This window comes from Neodiprion virginianus, chromosome 5, assembly GCF_021901495.1.
Source record: "Neodiprion virginianus isolate iyNeoVirg1 chromosome 5, iyNeoVirg1.1, whole genome shotgun sequence".
Classification (NCBI taxonomy): domain Eukaryota; kingdom Metazoa; phylum Arthropoda; class Insecta; order Hymenoptera; family Diprionidae; genus Neodiprion; species Neodiprion virginianus.
Window position 1 is genome coordinate 13,920,494 of NC_060881.1, and position 19,670 is coordinate 13,940,163.

The 19,670-nt window shown below is 37.6% G+C and overlaps 1 protein-coding gene across 3 annotated transcripts in view; it reads left to right on the forward strand.

Moving 5' to 3' along the window:
* The window catches only part of LOC124305499 (sodium/calcium exchanger 1), a 1,112,430-nt gene that overhangs the window by 1,005,379 nt on the left and 87,381 nt on the right, over positions 1-19,670 (forward strand). For 2 of the 3 annotated variants that reach the window (XM_046765025.1, XM_046765026.1), the window contains one exon: positions 6,086-6,379. In XM_046765025.1, coding sequence (XP_046620981.1) covers positions 6,086-6,290 — 205 coding nt within the window. In that variant the 3' untranslated portion in view covers positions 6,291-6,379. Of the gene's footprint in view, positions 1-6,085; positions 6,380-19,670 lie in introns of those variants that run through there. The other variant, XM_046765028.1, reaches the window with a different exon arrangement.

The following is a 19,670-nucleotide window of genomic DNA, read 5'->3' on the forward strand; positions in this document are numbered from 1 at the left end:
ATTGAATTTGGTTTCAAGTTATCGTGCAACTAGCTAGCCAGATGACACCGTCAACTAAGATTGAATTTAAAGACATTTTTAACTGAACTTATTCAACAGTTCTAGATTTAGATTGATTCAGTTTGCCTAGCAAAATTCAACCCTACAATCTAATTGAGGACTTGAAAAACTATTTATCTGAATTCAATGCCAAAGAGAGTGAAAGTAAGCTTTAAAATAAGATACCAAATCAAATGGTATAAAGTTTGAAAAACAATGCTGGTCAATAAGAATGCTTAAATTACAATGGTGCACAGAATGATTCCTCGGTAGAATGAATTGGCAGCAACGGTTAAGTAACAAACTTATCGCTATTGGCTCGATCAAAGTAGATTGATGGGATATTCAGCCATTATGATCTGTAGTATATCCCGCTCTTCAATTTTGCCTCAACTGATGTTAAGAAGGTGGCGATGGCCTGATAAAATTCACTCTGGCACCTGATGTCTGACGAAACAACCAGATTCGATGGTTTTAATGATTGCACCGCTCGAGAAACCAGGATCCTTGCCACCTAAACTGACCATCAGGTAAGGCATAATTTTCCTCGTGTTAATCAAAGTTCAAGCTTCGAGCCTGCTGAAAAAAAACGAATTTCATCATTGAATCCATGTTAAAATATTGTCATTGTCAAAGATCACGTAATTAGAAATTTACCTACATGCTTCCATGCCTGACAAATTTAGTCCCGCTTTGACAATGAATTATTTCGTACCTGAAAATATTAGAAGCTATTATTATCAGACAGGATCTTTTGGTATTTTTGAATACAAATAATTTCCAATAAAATGCACAAAACATAAATTGTTAATGAGACGCATTGCCACCAGACATCACCTGGCTTAATGCTCACAAATCACAATCACAAATTACTGATCGTTAGATGTCGTTTGACGTATTGCTTTTGTGAATACCATCTATTGAATTTGTATTGTGGAGTTTTTTCATAGTCCATATTTTTCCGAAATGAACAAAATTCTTCGAATAGCAAATTCACAATATGATCGCGAATGTCACGGTATGATCGCGAGGTTACTGAAATTCGTTCACCTGAACCGCTGAATACGAGGTGAATAAACATCGCCCATCACATCGCGAAACTATTTCCTTGTTTTCCTACGTAATGATGTAGAGGGACATCGATTTCTAGAATTGAAACTCAGAGACAGATCACCACGTGGTATTTAACCAGATAGTTCGTATCCTAATTTTGTGCATACCAGCGACACTGGGAGGGCGCGAAAACCACGATTCTGGTGATACCAGAATTTGATTGGATGAGGGCAACGCTCGCGACTGGTATCAGCCGATACAATCATCTTCCTCTACAGTTTCGTAATTTTCCCACTCGCGAATATAAACAACCCCGCCCGCGTAAATTGACCACTTTGAAAAAAGATCGCGCGACTTTAACCACGTGTCTGGCAATCACCTCGATCTTTTTGTGAATTTATTCATTATGTTCATTAGATAAAAAATGCTTGATTACAAGTTTTTTGTGCAGAAAAAAGTGGAGTTGGTGAAACATCATTACCAGGGCCTGTCTTACCGGAAAAATCGGGACCATTTCGCCGTCACACACCCGGATCGACCGACACCCTCGTTAACGACCATCAGGAATCTGGTGCTAAAATTTGAAAAATCGGGTAGTGTCGACGAGAGGACCAGGAAAATCTCTCAACCAAACCGTTAGCTGAGCTGGGATACCAAGCTGGACATCTGCTTGACTGTCGAAGAGGATCTATTCAAGCCGATCAGCCGCATCGCTCAGGACTTAGAAATATCTAGCGCGTCGGTCAGAAGAGTATTGCGTGAAGCTAAGTACAGATCGTACAAGTTTCAAGTCCATCAAGAACTCTTGGCTGGTGATAACGATAGTCGTCTTCGCTTCAGCCAAGAGATGATGGAACGTCTGAACGCAGACGAGGGCTTGTTAAGTCGCATTTGTTTCTCTGCTGAAAGTACGGTGATACTTGTCGGGAAACCGAACAGGCAGAACACCAGAGCCTGGTGTCGAAACAACCCTCGTCTGTTCATTCAGGCGGGCACGCAGTACCCGTTGAAGCTCAACGTCTGGCTTGGTGCGATTGGCAATCGGCTTATTGGGCCATTTTTTATTGATGGAAACCTCAACGGCGAGAAGTACCTCTGGTTGCTGAGAGAGAGGATCGTACCGGCTCTTAGGCTGATTGAAGAAGAAATCGTGAGTGTATTTTATCATGTAGAGCTGGCGTTATTATTAGCAGAGTGCGTATGATTTTAAAATGAATAATTTTATGCTTACTACAAGTAATGTATCATTTTCTGTGTTTAGGACGAACCTGTTTGGTTTCAGCAGGATGGAGTCCCACCGCACTTCACATGTGCGGTGCGTGATTACCTCGACCAACAATTCCCTGGACGCTGGATTGGTAGGGCAAGCCCGGAGGTCGAGTGGCCAGCCCGTTCACCTGATCTCGCTCCCTTGGACTACGGCTTATGGGGCCATTTGAAAAATGTCCAGTATGCCCAAGGTAGGATTGAAGACCTTGCCGCACTGCAAGCTAGGATCTTGGACATCCTGCAGAACCTGTCTCCGGATATCATATCCAACACGACAAATGCCTTCTACGACCGGCTCGGTTACTGCGCTGCAGCTACTGGAGGGCATTTTGAGCACTTTTTGAAAGGCAACCAATGGCCAGACGAGGGGTGATCAGAAGAGTGGAGATTGGTCTCCCAGTGTTATCGGACGATTGTCTTGTAAGTTATTGTTTTGTTTCCTAATTTTTCATTAATAGCATGATTTACACTGTAATATTAACTGTTGTTCTTTTTCTCTTTTTATTCTTGGATATCTGGTGAACCCTCTTTGTTAACGGAACATTGATGGAGCTGTAAAAACTTTGTCAACTAATCAATGATGTCGGCGAGGGTTTTCGTGAGTATTGCGTCGGGTACGTTTTCTGTTAATTGCTACTCTTTGTCCTCCTAAGCTTCGTGTTTAAGATGAATAATTTCTTCATTCCTTGTTACTCGTTTCTTTTATTTATTTCATGTTCATCGGCACTAATTACTGACTTCTGGAGCACTGCAGCGTAACGAATCTACTCTGGAACTACCTTCTACTGGGTCTCGACCATCCATTTATTTTTAATTTTATGTAAATAAAGAATCTGTTCACAATAAACATTGTTTTGACTTACCTACCTCTGTTTGTCCAGACTCCCACTTGTTAATGACATTTCACGTTGAATATTCAGATTCCGTCTTTTAATAAGTAACACCCAATTTCTGTATCATTTGATATTAGCTTTTTCGTTAAATTCTTTATTGCGTCGGTTGAATATCTTCCGAAATCGACCACGGTATTGCTGAACGATACTATTCTTCTTAGACAATTCACGCTACGTAAAAATAAACAGCAGCATAACCTCAATCCACGGCTTTACGCGCCAGAGAATTACAGCTTTTGTTTCATTTTGTGTACGTTGGCGCCTTGCTCAGTAGATGAAAACATCACCGCGGCGCGATTTCACCGACCAATGAGATTAAATTATTCGGCGCATGCGCGTTATATGTATACTTTCAAGAGATTTTCCCGGTGTATGATTGAGTTTTGATTAGCTTAGGAATACATATACCCAAAAACTATTTCCCGTGCGATTTCAACCAAATTATTGGATTGCAGAAATAATACAGGAACTGACATTTGGAGAGGTAGGGGGCGGCAAAAATTTAACAGCCTATCCTTGGGAAATGTGTAAATCCGGCACTGATCTGTATCACGTGTAAGAGTGCACTGAATTGCATCACTTAAAAAGTTCAAAAATTACGTTTCTGATACCAAATATAGCAATCGTGAAATCGCAGCTTGCAGCTAAATAAATAAACGAGTCAGTCAGCAGAAATACAGTATTTAAACAGGAACGAAATAAATCTAAAAGGAAAATGCTCTTATCTCTGACACGTGTTTCTCTATTTCAGTCAGAAAATGGACTGCTTTTTTATAATGATCCAAGTTGGCGCAGTAACGTTATTCATTTGTTCACATCTGTTCCTGGTGAATCTTATGTATTTTCTATCTATAACGACTACAGAATTAATTTCAAACATATTGGAGATAAGAAAATCAACAGTGGAGCCGAGAATCGAATCTGGCATCTAGGGATGCTATGCCGAAGACTTACACCATTCGACCACTTAGTTACCCTGACTACACTGTCGACAATTCTTCTTATCACTTCGTATTGGAAATCTATGTTTGGTATGCTTTGATAATTATATTAATGTCAATTTCGTCGCTATAGAATATTGAAACCATGCCGTTTGAAGGCAGATGGAGTACAGCTAAATTACATGGATACCTACATTACCTACGGATATGCTCGGACGTCCATGTAGTGATATATAAATTAATATAGATAATTATAATTTCGTGACCATGGTATGGTTAGATTAATTTCGTTCGTCAACATGGGTCAGGTATGAAATTTGTTTATTATTATATGTACATAACAACGTTTCGATCGGACTGTCCGCCAACCACCTTCAGGCTTAAACAAAAAAATATGTGGAAAGCTTTTCACCTGAAATTAAAAAAATTCTACACGATGTAGCAATAAATGTAACATTAAGATCACAAATAGCACCCAACGGTTATGTACTTCTTTAAGATCTGAAATTCCAATTGCCAATACTATTGATAGCATCTACCGTATCGATTGCGGAAATTGTGATAACATATACATTGGGCAAACATCTTAACACCTAAAAAACAGAATTACTGGACATAAATCAAAAATCAAATGTAGCAATCCAGACAGTTGTGCTCTTGCATCACATACGTTAAGGCTGGGTTACAAGTTTGACTTTGATCATGCATCAGTGATTACCACAGAGAGTAATAGCTATAAAAGAAACATGAAAGAAATGATAAACATTTGCAGAAACAACAATATAAAATGTAATCGCAAAACTGTTATTCAACATCTTAGTCAACTGTAACAAGATATAATTTAGTTCATAATTTACCGCTTTAACAATTTGAATCTTGTTGTCACTGATCATGAATCAATCGTATAACTGTGTATTGACCGGTACTAATCACTTCCTCCGAAATGGCGCTGACAATAAGAACTTCGCCTATAGAATGTCAATATTAATGTAAGTAATCTGAATTAATCCATTCAATCCGTTTCCAAATTCTTAGTAAAAACTTTTATAAAGGTTCGTTGTACAATCATAGCATTAATATCTGTGATATTATATTAATTATTGTTTAATATTAACGTTTAAAAATGTAGAGTAACCTTCACGGGTTGTGACATACAATTTATAAATCGTTATGTACACAAAAATCTTTAAATATTCATTATAATAAGATTTCTCATGTTAAATTAAGTAGATAATGTGTATTGTTTATTTATTGGTTATTCATGTATTTATTTATTTTAATTTTTAAAGTTTGGGGGGAAAAAAAAAAGGAAAAATTTTTTTTGTTCAAGCCTGAAGATGGTTGGCGGACAGTCCGACCGAAACATCGTTATATACATATAATAGAAAACAAATCTCATACCTGACCCATGTCGACGAACGAAATTAATCTAGATTAATATAGCACGACTTTATATATCATCACATGGGCGTCCGAGCACGTTCGTAAGTAAAGTAGTGTACTGTAGCTGCACTCTTCCTACAAATACTATAGGTCTTTAAGTAATTGAGCTATGCTCAAACAATATGGTCTCAATATGCTTTAGTGACCTAATGGGTATTAATATAGCGACTAGTAGATCAGAAAAAGAGGAAAACAAGAAGTCATTTCACCCTTTATAACAATATATTACACGTAAGAAAAAATGAAGTAAAAACATACAAGGTTACTTCTTGACTAATTTTAGGTAAAATTGTCCATATCCAAGAAAAAAAAAATTTCTCACCCTTAAAACCCATGAGTATATAATTGAACAATCGAAAAATTGCCCTACAGAATTTGTTTTTCAATTTGTAAGACTATTATACTTGTATGAGCTCAACAGTCTTTTGTTTTAAATTTCTGCTTCAGTCTGGCTTTCTCCGTGACACTGTTCTGCACCGAGGCTTGCTTCGTTATCATCGTTCTTCTATTGAGGAGAGCTAAAAACATCGGTGGTGAACTGGGTGGACCTCTGGTGCCAAAATACCTTACGTCCATCTTTTTGTTTTCATTGTGGATTTTTTACCTTGTCATGTCAACTATGGAAGCCTACGGCGTAATCAGTGGCTTCTAAACTTCTGGGAAACGGTTTCATCAAGGAAAACTGCCACCTCTTCAGAAGTGTTGGTTATAAGAATCTACGCTCAACGAAGAAGTTCCACGGTGAGTATTTATCTTTGAAAAAATTTTGATATCCGAAACTGAGACCTCAAATTTTCAACTTGTCCTGAACTATAGTGTACCAACAAGGAGAAATCGCCAGATGGGGGTCAAGGATGACAAACCGCTTTTGGGGTAAAAAAAAGTACTTCATAGAAAACTACAGGCGGAAGGTGCTGCCACCTCACTCGAAACTGTTTTCAAGAAAAACCGATTTCAAAAGCGTAGTGCTATTCATTCACTTGCTCCGTTACGCTCGGTATCATTGAGGCGGCTTGACTGAAAAACAGTGCCCCCGACTCCCAAACGAGCGATCCGGGTTCGATCGCGACCACGATTAATTTTCTGTTTCACTCATATTTCTTTTCTTTTGCTTCCCGACAGCACACGTTTGTTCGTCAATAATTTTGTAAATTAACCTGAAAAATCAGTCGATTGTAAAGCTATCATTTTTCGTTATTGAAAACTGATTTATTACAAAATATTACAAATGTTCACAGTTTATCTTGGTTTACAATGGCTTATTAGTCACTATCACTGTCATAATCTGTACAGCCGTTGCATCTATTCGGATGGTAGTTAACGTAAAATCACGAAAAACGTAAATTTTCTTTACACCATGCACATTTTATAGATGCAACGTTTTCGCTCTGATAATATTATTTCAAAAGCAACAGAGGAAAGTATATTCCGTTCATATCTGGAAATATGATCTTTTCTTTGATCAATTTGACGGCAAACCAAGCATATGTCAACATGTTGTGAAAATTTGGAGCGCTTAAGGTGCCGCTGACCTGGATCTAAATGTTGTAATCGATCGAAGCGCCCTCTGCGTAAGTTTCCTCGATTCCAAACCATTCGAAGGTGGTACTCTCCACCGGGGAGTAGCGCAACACAATATTAGACAAAACGCGGTTAGTAAAAGGCCTGAATCTGAGTCGGTAACCATACCAACAGGACTGACTCGAATTTTGCATGCGAATGATGACATCATGCGTGTAGCGACTGCATCACGACCGAACTGATTATTTTGATAGTTTTACGGTGAATATAGCAAATTCAGTTTCGTGTTCCGTGAAACACCCTTAAATATGGGTCATTTTTTGATGAATCGAAAAGACTTAGATAAAAATCGACCGACGTAATTTTGATGTAGCTTAAAATTTTTTCACGGGTTCTATATCAAAAAAATAGGGATACGTATTCGAGGATTTTTTTATTTTACATATTTCCTAACATAGAGGGGATGGAAAATTTGACAATTTGGTGTTTTTTGGCATGGAGAGTCATTTCATTTTCAAAAATTCATAACACCGGTTCTATTTGAGTTGAAAAGTTCGTTTTTTCAACCCAAAGCTAATAAAATGAATTTTGATACAACAATTCTTTCATTCACGATTATTCCAAAATTTATATTGTTAAAAATGATTAATATGTTTTAATCGATTTTTAACAATTGCCTTCACCTCGTAGCGAGTTCTCAGCACGACCGTCGTATTCTACGTCAAATTATCTATTAATAACGCATTTTTATTTGATGGAGAAATTATTATTACTGTAGGAAAAAATTAATTTATCCAGCGCGAGACGTCACATCGGCGCACGGGTTCCATTGCACGCCTCATTATCTTGCCTCGTGTCGTTTTCCTCTGTAATATAAATGATGACTGTATATTCTCGATTGAATAATAATATTTAATAGCGAATAAGACTTTATAAAAAATGTAACAAAAAATGATCAAATACAAAATATTATTGTGTCAAATAAAAAATCAATTCATTAAGATTTCAATACATTATTTTTAGTTAATAAGTACCTCGTCCTGCAGTACGTCGTACAATATTTACATTTATTCTTGAAAATTTGTGTGATTCCAACCTCTCTTAAAGAATTGGAAGCAAAGCAATTCTCATTGTGTCAACCAAAAAACGGTTGTACAAATTTTTAAACGAAAAATACTATACATACTAAAAGTGAATGTAAATATTGTGAGACGTAATGCAGAACGAGGTGCTTATTGAATAATCATAATGTATTAAAATCTTGGTAAATTAATTTTTTATTTGCCACAAGAATATTTTTTATTTTATTATTTTTTTGTTAAATTTTTTATAAAGTCTTATATGCTAATGAATAATATTATTCAATTAAAAATATAGAGGAATCATTTATGTTACAGAGGAAAACGATACGAGGCAAGATGATGAGGCGTGCAATGGAACTCGCGCGCCGATGTGACGTGCCGCGCTAGATCAATTAATTCTTTTCCTCCAGTGATAATCATTTCTCCATTAATTCAAAATACGTTATGGATAAATAATTTGACGTAGAATACGATGGTTGTGCTAAGAACTCGCTACGAGGTTGGGGCAATTGTTAAAGATCGATTAAAACATATTAATTGTTTATAACAGTATAAATTTCGTAATAATCGTTAATGAAAGAATTGTTGTAATAAAGTTCATTTTATTAGCTTTGAGATGGAAAAAACGAACTTTCCAGCTCAAATAGAACCAGCGTTATGAATTTTTGACAGTGAGTCTTCCAAGCCAAAAAACACCAAATTATCAAATTTTCGATCCCCTCTATCTTACGAAATATGCGAAATGAAAAATCCTCGAATACGTATCCCTATTTTTTCGGTATAGAAGCCGTCAAAAAAAATTTCAGCTGAATCAAAAATGTGTCGGTCGCAAAGGTGTTCGGTTGTAAAAGAATGTCCCATATACATTAAAACGTATCGCGCAATATTAGTTTTACACAGCACGAAGTATTTTCAAAATGATTTCATAAAATATCACCATTCACCATTTGTAGATATTTGGAAATATGTTCGAAAAATACGATTGAAACAAAACGGGTACGAATCGTTGTGTTCGCGTTTTATGTAGCATCGCTACGACCTTGCATGACTATTCTTCGACGTGGGTATCGAAATCATTCTAAAATTGTACATCGCTTTTTACACACAACTCTACTGACAATAATGAAATAATTTTATGTTCGATGCTATTTTACTAGTGAAAAGGGTTTCAAAAAATGATTATATATAATATTGGAACACTTTATTCATGTTACTATGGATATATGAAACAATTATTGACATCGACGTTGAGGATTATTTTTATACCCTCTGAAATATTAAATACATGGAAATAGTATCCCAGATTCGAGGTAACTATGAAGCTGCGAGTTGTGCGTAACAGTTCCTTCTCCCGGTTGATGGGAGTTTCTAACATCCTTTGCGAAGTAATGTAATTTGAACATAGTTCACCACTCCATGAAGATATCCCTGCGGCATGTCGATCTGCATGTGACATTGCGACCGTCCAACGGTTACGATGGATTATCCTGTAAAATATAAGCGTACTTATTTGGTTGTTTCGCCTTTTCAACGCAGAATCCATAACATGATTAGTACTTGTCGATAAAAATATACTTCGGCACACAATTCGTGCCCTCCCCTCCCTATCATACAAGGACTCATACAAATACATCGGTCCGTTTCTGTTCTCTTACAACCATGTGTCGGCGCGATCTCACTGTACACAAAAATGTTAAAAGTGTTACCACTTTTACTTTACGGTACTTTACCAGTACCGGAGACTTACTCCACTAGACCACCCAGCCGCCCTGACTCTGATGTCGTTAATTCCTCTCATCACCAGTAAGTTCAAATTTGTTTTCTTGTGCTGTGATAGTATGTGTGAATATATAAAGTGTTCTTCCTCTTCGAGCACAATGTGTATGTGTGAATATATAAAGTGTTCTTCCTCTTCGAGCACAATGTGAAGAGGAAAAACACTTTATATATTCATACATACTATCACAGCACAAGAAAACAAATTTGAACTTACTGGTGATGAGAGGAATTAACGACATCAGAGTCAGGGCGGCTAGGTGGTCTAGTGGAGTAAGGCTCCGGTAAAGCATCGCTAGATACCAGGTTCGATTCCTGGCTCCGTCGTTAATTTTTCGAATTCACCAGTTTTTCAAAATTATACGTTTCAACAATGAAAAATGCCTCGTGATTAATATTAATATTGATAATGCATATCCGCATTTCAATATTAGACGGTCATTGACTGTCTCACGAGCTTCGCATCAGAAGCGTGAGATTCCAAAATGTAAACACACTTACAGACATTCTCACAAGTTGTGCTCGAAGAGGAAGAACACTTTATATATTACAATGTTCAATGTTTCCGGATAAACCAAAGTTTTTACGAAAGCTCATCCTCTCTGCTCGCGAATGTGCTGTGAATCATTTTTCTACGTCAAATAGAACCGGAGATGAGATATTGATTCTTCAAGTTTACTGCGGCTCATTTTGCAACAAAACTGAATGACTCGTCGCTTCCGGAAAAAAAATTGTAGAAATAGGTTTTTACTTTTTATGCTCACATTTCACTTCGAAAAAGCTTTCATTGTTTTGGAATATACGCGGGCATTTTTTGTCAGGATGATATTTCTGACTCAAGAACCTAAATTAAAACCCAACTGACTTTTTATGGTTTATATGATGAAATAATAACAGTCGTGATATTTATTTTCCTTAAGATTTGAAATTTCTCGCATATTTGCATCGTATTCAGGGTATATGTCAACTCGTGTAAATTTCTCCAATTATCGGAAAAGAAAATTACCGTACGATTACAATAATTGAACTCTCCGAGCATTCGAATCTAGGCTCCGATAAAATTGTGGTATTCGCAACGAAGCATTCAGCAATTCTTATGTTCTGCACACTCCTAACGAAAAATCAAAATGATTATATAATATATGAAGAGAACAGAGAAAAAAAAACTTGATCGAAGAAGAAATCCGAAAAAATTAAATTTCCGTTTCTTCGAATGAAAAAAGCCGTTTTCCCGAAAAATTTCTTAGGAACTTTCGACTCCAATTTTGACAAGGATTCGCCCTGTCAAGTATTTGCTGTGAATTATGAATCACCCTGCATAGCAAGTGCAGATTTGGCAGGATTTTTGTAAATGATATCTATAATTGCATAACAGAAATTTGCAGTATAAAACACTTACCATTTCAACGAACGATTCGTTTGTCGGCGCGTCAAATTTAACCTTTTTTCGGTTCAGCCGTGTGACGTAACTTATCTATTGTTGCACTTACAGGATTATTTTTGTTTGTAACAAATATATGTTGTAACGTGGCGTTTCAGAACCGCCCGTCACAAGGGCACACAACCGCTATTATTTTTAGTTTACGCGTCCTCAGCAGGGTACTCCAACCGAACTCGATACAAAATAGGCAATAACTACTTTTAACTAATTCTTTTTTGTAAATTCTTTATTTCGCGCTTCGGCGCAAGCTAATAAGGTACTTGGACGACAACGATCCCGACCAACAAGGGACCACTAGCTACCGTTTGCAGCTCTCGACGACTTCGCCTACCGACGGTCTAATCAGACTATACTGGCTACCTTGGTGCACCTTTATATACACCTGGGGTAGCATCCACCCGAACCTTCCGTATCGCCTCGACTGCCGGTGAACAGGGAGATAAAAATCCTCCCGGCGGCCAAGGGCACCGTTTCTCGAAGAGGAACCAGCCGCCAGCTCTATCGGATGCCGTAAGGATGGCGTGAAGGGCAGACCGTAGCCTGCCATCCTCCGACTTACCGGCCTGGTGCCGGACCGACCCCAAACCACTACGTTCAGGTTGATAAAGCCATCGTTCCTAGGATCGACGCTGCCTTCCTATCGGCAGGGACCAATTGTGTAGGTCGTGGTCCACGGTTTGGCCAACCGTCTGACTGCACGACCTCAGGTACAGGCAGCTAGCTACTATCTGTGCAGAAAGCCGGTGGAGGTGAACAATGAGGCGTCACTCTCCACCCGGTAACTTTGGCCGAGAGGCAGCCTGTGTATGCCTCTGTCAAAGAAGTCCCCGATGATAGGCAGCCTGGACCGTAAACCGAAGCAGCTACAAAATCGTACGAGTTGGTGTCAACGACGAAATCGCGAGCAGCACATTACGCCACATCTAGCGGTAATTTTGGAAAACGTATGACCACGCAGTAACCAATATTCGCCACAGGGGGATGGCCTATTTGCGGTGGGGGTCAACCAACCAATCAAAGAAGAAGAATCACCTCATGACAACCGCGAGATCGGCGAGCCAAACTACGACCTCCTATTCTACGCTTGACCTGCTGAGCGACAGCTTGTTTTCCGCATCCTCCCGATTATTCTCTCGATTTAAGCTACCGATCCTTTTTCCTCTCATCCTACCGTTCTTGTATCTACCGTTTTTCCATACCCTCTATCGTTGCACTATCGTTAACTTCTTCCTGTAAATTCAAGTCCTTTCCTCCCTTTCTACTTTCGTTCTATTATTCTAAGTTTGATTTAAATTAGAGTCAGTTTGTGTGCCTGAAGTCACTAGCCAAGGTAAGGCTTCTGCCTTTGAATTGTATCGTTACGAAGTTGCTCATAATTTCTGTTCTTTCTTATGGTATTTATCGACTTTGTGTGAATCATGGTCCACGGCTTAAAGTTGCAGTAAGCCGCCGTGTGGCTGCATGATTTCAGTCATTAATATTCCATTTATTGTTTCTTGGTTGCATCCTGTGATGCCAGTTTTGTGTGAATCATGGTCCACGGCCTAGAGTTGCAGTAAGCCGCCGTGTGACTGCATGATTTCAGTAATTTATTATTTTCGTATCTGAGCGACCTTGTAACTGCCGAATAATTATTTCTCTTGTATTTATGATTTTTCTGATTATTTGTGAATCTCTATTAGCCTGCTTCTGTACTTTCTATCGTATTTTGAGCCCTATTGGCTTAATATTTTATTCCATACTCTTTTTGTATTAGTAGTGTGCTTCATATTTTATTTCTGTTATTGCTTATTATATTTTTATTTATTTTTGTGCCTATTGTATCATATATCGAGTTCCTTGGAGTACAACCGAGCGTAGAATCAGCCCCTAGATATTACCGCACCTTTTCTTTATTGCTATTGGCAATTTTATATTATTTTTGCCTGTTATTTATTTCTCTGTATTTTGTTAAATTAAGTTCTGCGAATTATTCTTTTGTACTGCGGTGTATTTAGTGCATTTCTTTATTTTGTAAACTCTCCGAAATTCTCACTTTCTCATAATTTTGTATTTTGTATTCTCTCAAAAGTCATGTTTAGGAATTCATTATTTAATTCCTCAAGTCCGTAATAATTATTAATTATCGAATCTACCGTTTATGAATAATTCTACCGAAGGCTATCTAGTCGATCGTTTGCCGACTTTGTAAATTGTTAACGAATGTCAATCTCTCGTACTGGTTATAATTTATGGTAAATTTGTCGTATCATGTACCGAACTATCGTTACGTTGTTTTCTACCGATCGCAGTAAAGTTCTCTCGTTTCTAATTGACAGAATAATAATTTTCGTAGCGTCATTTGCAACTTGGGTAAGATCACGTCGCACAGTGACGTGTAGTTTTAAGTCAATTCTTGCATTATATCGCATCTCCCGACCTACGTTCATTTTTCTCTGTTAACTACCGTCTCTCGTTTTAAAGCTACCGTTTACTGCTATTCTACCGAAATTTTTGTGAACAACGATTATTTATTTTATTAACTACCGCTGTCGATACCATTTTATTTGCCTGTCTTAACCATGTAATCTTCTCGACAATATATGATCGATTGACCTGTTCATTTTCCTTTTGACGTGAGTCTTTTATTCTTTTATTCCTTATTTTGTTATTTTCTTTAATTCTGGAATTACTGTTAGCTGCCTTGAATACCGCCATTTTACCGGGATGTGCGCGAACGTACCTGAGCCTAGCCAGCCATACAACGGGTTCTCTATTTATCTCTTTTGTACGGTTTTGTGTTATTTCTATTGATTTGTATCATTGTTTGAAAATCGACGCTAACGCGTCTGGCGCCCAACACAATTGATTTTGTTATAGTTTGATATTGTGGATAGGTAGAGAATCGCGCCAAAGTGTCAACGGTAAGTCCTCATCCGAGGGTAACAGAATTTAGCGTTACAATGTATACACACTAGCCGCGTGAAAATTTGCACCTGATTAGAACTTGTGACACGGCAAATTACCAAAACACTCGCGTTTGCTTCGTTCACCGCGAAAAGTGGATGTGGACGGTACGCGAGGAAACGCAGAACTGACGGCCGCGCGGATAGTGGGGACAGTGGCGTGTGAGGGATAGTACTAGGAATTCGAAGAAGTTGATCCCTGCGAGAGTTCCAAATTTCTGTGAAATCTTATAGGATAGTGCCGGACTTTGATGTACAGCAGTAACACATACCCCGACTTTTCGTAGGTCGTATGCGATGCAGAAACTAACCCAAAACTCACTAGCGTATCCGTAGCGTATACCATCTACGAGAAGTCACGGTGTGTAGTTTTATATCGATTTTCACCTAATGAGTAACTTTCAGGTAATTCGTCTGATGTAAAAAAAACATTTGGTAGCATCATTCGGAACTAGGCGTAATTGACAAATGAAACGAAGCAAATAAAGAATGAAATCCTTATTTGTTGAGAATTAAAAACAGAAAAAATTGGCAAGCAAATCTTCATCAGAATTTTAACAAGGATCGGCCCTGTAAAATATTTGCCATGAATCTTGAACCTTTGTATGCAGTAATTGTATGTATGTACAATGACAAAGATTTTCTGCGGGATGGATTTCTAGTATTGTTAAACATATTCGGTTCAGAAACAATTTCGCGTATATATGAGGGTAATCTTCAAAACAGGCTTGGACGATTGTCAACCGGCCCCTCCCCCCAAATTGGCTACAAACAAATAAATAATGGTCCGTTCAAAAGCACAATTGTTGATCTCAACCCCAAACCCTCACGCCTATACATGCGTGTTTCCTGCAATTTCAGTATTTATTTTACTGCCGCATCTAATCTTTCGGTCAATAATCTGTAAGTATGACAATTTTGCGGACACTGATGCTACTATGAGATGAGGATATCCAGAGCGTATATGAGGCATTCTATGTCAATTATTCGCCATTCATATCTGCCTTTTCGACGAACGGGAATTAATGGATAGGTATTTTCGTTTTTGTTAATGATTTTCTATCAAATCGACGGAAAATGGCAGACTTAAGTGGTGCGTACTCGATGTAGAATGCCCCAAAACCCTTCAATAAAATGAAAAGGTATAATTTTCTTTTCGAAACTACGACTCAAAACAAGAAAAGAAACAGTATAATATTTTAATATCGGGTTTTGGAAAAGTCATGAGCATATAAAAAAAAATTGTGCGAAATTTTGATAAATTTATGGTGTTTGGATGGGTCGAGACAAACATCTAAAATGTTTCAGACAGACTGCCTTTGGCAGGTACAAGAAAGTGTAAAATTTTCAATAGAATCAAAATTGGTCGGGGTCACGGGTTGGTCGGTTTTGCATGAAATGCCCCGTTCACATACAGTCGGGCTACGTGCCATTACGAATAGTTACCGCGATTGTGAACTGATGTTACCATTTCAAAACGATGCCTTATAATATGCACGAATTTCAAAATCTAGCGGTTATTCTGAGTGAGTTGTACATTTTTTCGCCTATGCTCTCGTCGGCACTGCAGATTGTTGCTTTAGCAGAAACATAGGATGTGTGCGTATACTATGTGGTGTTACCATCTGGTACCGCTTCGGTCGACTACAGCGCTTCTGGAGGTTCAACGTTGAACTAAATTACAGACTTTTTGTGCATCAGAACGGGCTCCTGTCACCTGAAAATCGCCCGCACAAATTGTGCCATATTTACGGAAAACTGACTCGTGCTATAGGTTTTCCCGGATTACGTGTGTGTTTTTGTACGTCGGTATCTCCCTGGCAAAAGTGAAAGAAATTCTGAGTTCGTACAAGCGGTGAATATTCAACAAGTCGCTAGCCCGATCGGCCATGTTTGACGGGACGTGATGTTATTGAGTTCATCATTATTTTTATCAGACTTTATCAGTGATCTGCGATAGTAGTGACTGAGATACAGACGTACAATTTTATTCAAGCTATGTTTTGAAAATTTTTCCAGTCAGATTCGTACCCCCGTTTTATCAGGATTTGTGCGGGCGATTTACCCGCTTCTGACGTCACGAAATATATATAGGACATGCCAGGTCAGCGGGACCTTAATTAATGGTGGACTAAGGGCTATATTTTTATTGAATCATCGTGCGATGCTATTTTCATCTATTATTTTGGGTATGCTTTCATTTATCATTTTATTATTCACAATTCATGTTTTACATACTTTCACAACAACCATCATCCGAATAGATGCACCGCGGCTGTACAAGCAACGACAGTGATAGCGACTCATTTGGTGCTTATAAAGTCGCTTAAAAACTCCGACGTGTACCCCTTCCGCCGCGGTAATGCAGAGTTCAGTACCAAGGTACTTTCGCATACCGCTAGATGGCGAAAAGTTTTGTACCGAGGTACCTCTGCACACCGTTAGGTGACACAGCGCGCATCTTCTAATCAGGTTCAATAGTAGAAACCTGCATAGACGATGCTGGGTGCATTATGACAATTCGTGAATCTTTCACAACAATGCTCATAAGCATCGCAATGTACACAATCAATTGTATAAATTCGTGGTCCGATTGCTTCGTAAATTGTTCACGTACATAAATGTGCGAATTTGACGAATGTCGAGTTGACGAAAAACCAAACTTTGATTTCATCAGTGAAGTATCAACTTTTTCGAAGAAGTAATGATATTGAAACCTCATATTGGTGAAAAATTATTCCACTCTCATTATCTCTAACAGGTGATAGAATTGATAAATTAATACAGAGATTGGAAAGTAGTATGGATTCTCCATAAAACTGACGAAGAACTCCTCTCGCTATGGGGCAGACCGGTGTTTGCCAGTGAAAAGTAACTTATTAAATTTCACTCACATACAGAAATTAAGATGTAGTATCGATTTCCCATATAGTCCAGTAGAATTAGGTCAAAAAGTGGCAGATCGTGGTTGTGATTGGTGGGAAGCCAATTTTTTGTGGAATGGGTTCCTTTTACATATAGAAACATATTCTGAAGTTGCGCCATCTCAAGCTTTTCCGCACAATTATTTAGAGACGTTTAAATATTCCAATTTCGGGATTTTCTCCTTTTTTAGACCATTTTTCCTCTATTACTCGTAAAGTATCGACCCTACGAGAAAAATGTATAGAAGCAAACTTGTTCAAAATCAAATTTTACACACGGATACGTTGTTTAAAAAAATTTTAAAAAATTTTTTCATCGCCAAATTAACGATTTTCGATGATTTTTTATCGAAAAAAGTACTTTTTTCACACGTATTTTGCAAACAATTGAAATCGAACAATCTTTCTCTGGAGGGTCAGAAAGAGTACATCAAACCTTCATGAAAAAGCATGCGCAGCCCGATCGCTGTGCGCTCGATAGTTTTTTCCGAATATCATTGTTAATTAAGCCCGATTCGAGAGTTGCGTTATCGTAATTGTTAACGTGAACCAAAATGAGGCCTTCTGAGTTGCTGCCGATTTTTTTACAGATACCTGGGACCTCCCCCTAACGTGTCCAACAAGTTTTACCATCCTATTGCAATTATTATGAACTAGGGAATTTTCCGAAAAATGACTCAAATTTGACCTTAGCAACAAATGCTAATAAGTTCGTCAATTATTGTCGGAATCGAATTCGGGAAAGTGGAACAGTTAGAGCAAAAGAAGACGCAACTTTTGAAACAAGACTCATGGTAATCGGACAGTTTGTTTGTTAACTAGAACACTTCAAAGTCGAAGTGACTTTGTTAATTAACAAATTACGATTTCGACATTTTACGAACGCTATTGTCTTCTTTAATATCAGTACTTGATATGCCAAACAATGTTTTTCGAGCTTCTAACTGATTTCATATCGAAAATCAAGTGAACAACTTAGCTTGTTGAGGCAAAAAGTGCGCGGCAGACCGTCGGGCGCCGTGGTGGGGGGAGAGACTCGCCGCAACCGGCAGGCGCAAAAATCGAATTCACTGTTTCAATAACGTGCGCGCGTTTTTTTTCGACAATATCTCGGGTTCTAATTGACGTATTTTGATGATTTTTTTTTTAAATCGATATGCCGAGTCGTGAGTAACACGAATATCGAATCACGTTCAACAAATTCTTTTATTTAAACACTCAAAATCGGACGGAAGTATAAATCTCGATTTTTTTCGTTGCTAATCATTAGTTTATTCATGAAAATTTAGATTTCCATGCTGAGTATTCGTTCACTTTATCATTCATCATTATGATAAAATGAACAAAATACTCCCAAATTTAAAAAATTTAATAATATTATTGTTGAGTTTGTAATATGTTGCAAAAATCAGTATTATAATAAGTGAATTATTATTAATCAATTAAATACAATATTATTCATTATTTCGGCCGAAATAATTATTTATTATTATATATTATTGTTGAGTTTGTAATATGTTGCAAAAATCAGTATTTCGGCCGAAATAATGAATAATATTGTATTTGATTGATTAATAATAATTCACTTATTATAATACTGATTTTTGCAACATATTACAAACTCAACAATAATATTATTAAATTTTTTAAATTTGGGAGTATTTTGTTCATTTTATCATAATGATGAATAATAAAGTGAACGAATACTCAGCATGGAAATCTAAATTTTCATGAATAAACTAATGATTAGCAACGAAAAAAATCGAGATTTATACTTCCGTCCGATTTTGAGTGTTTAAATAAAAGAATTTGTTGAACGTGATTCGATATTCGTGTTACTCACGACTCGGCATATCGATTTAAAAAGAAAATCATCAAAATACGTCAATTAGAACCCGAGATATTGTTGAAAAAAAACGCGCGCACGTTATTGAAACAGTGAATTCGATTTTTGCGCCTGCCGGCTGCGGCGAGTCTCTCCCCCCACCACGGCGCCCGACGGTCTGCCGCGCACTTTTTGCCTCAACAAGCTAAGTTGTTCACTTGATTTTCGATATGAAATCAGTTAGAAGCTCGAAAAACATTGTTTGGCATATCAAGTACTGATATTAAAGAAGACAATAGCGTTCGTAAAATGTCGAAATCGTAATTTGTTAATTAACAAAGTCACTTCGACTTTGAAGTGTTCTAGTTAACAAACAAACTGTCCGATTACCATGAGTCTTGTTTCAAAAGTTGCGTCTTCTTTTGCTCTAACTGTTCCACTTTCCCGAATTCGATTCCGACAATAATTGACGAACTTATTAGCATTTGTTGCTAAGGTCAAATTTGAGTCATTTTTCG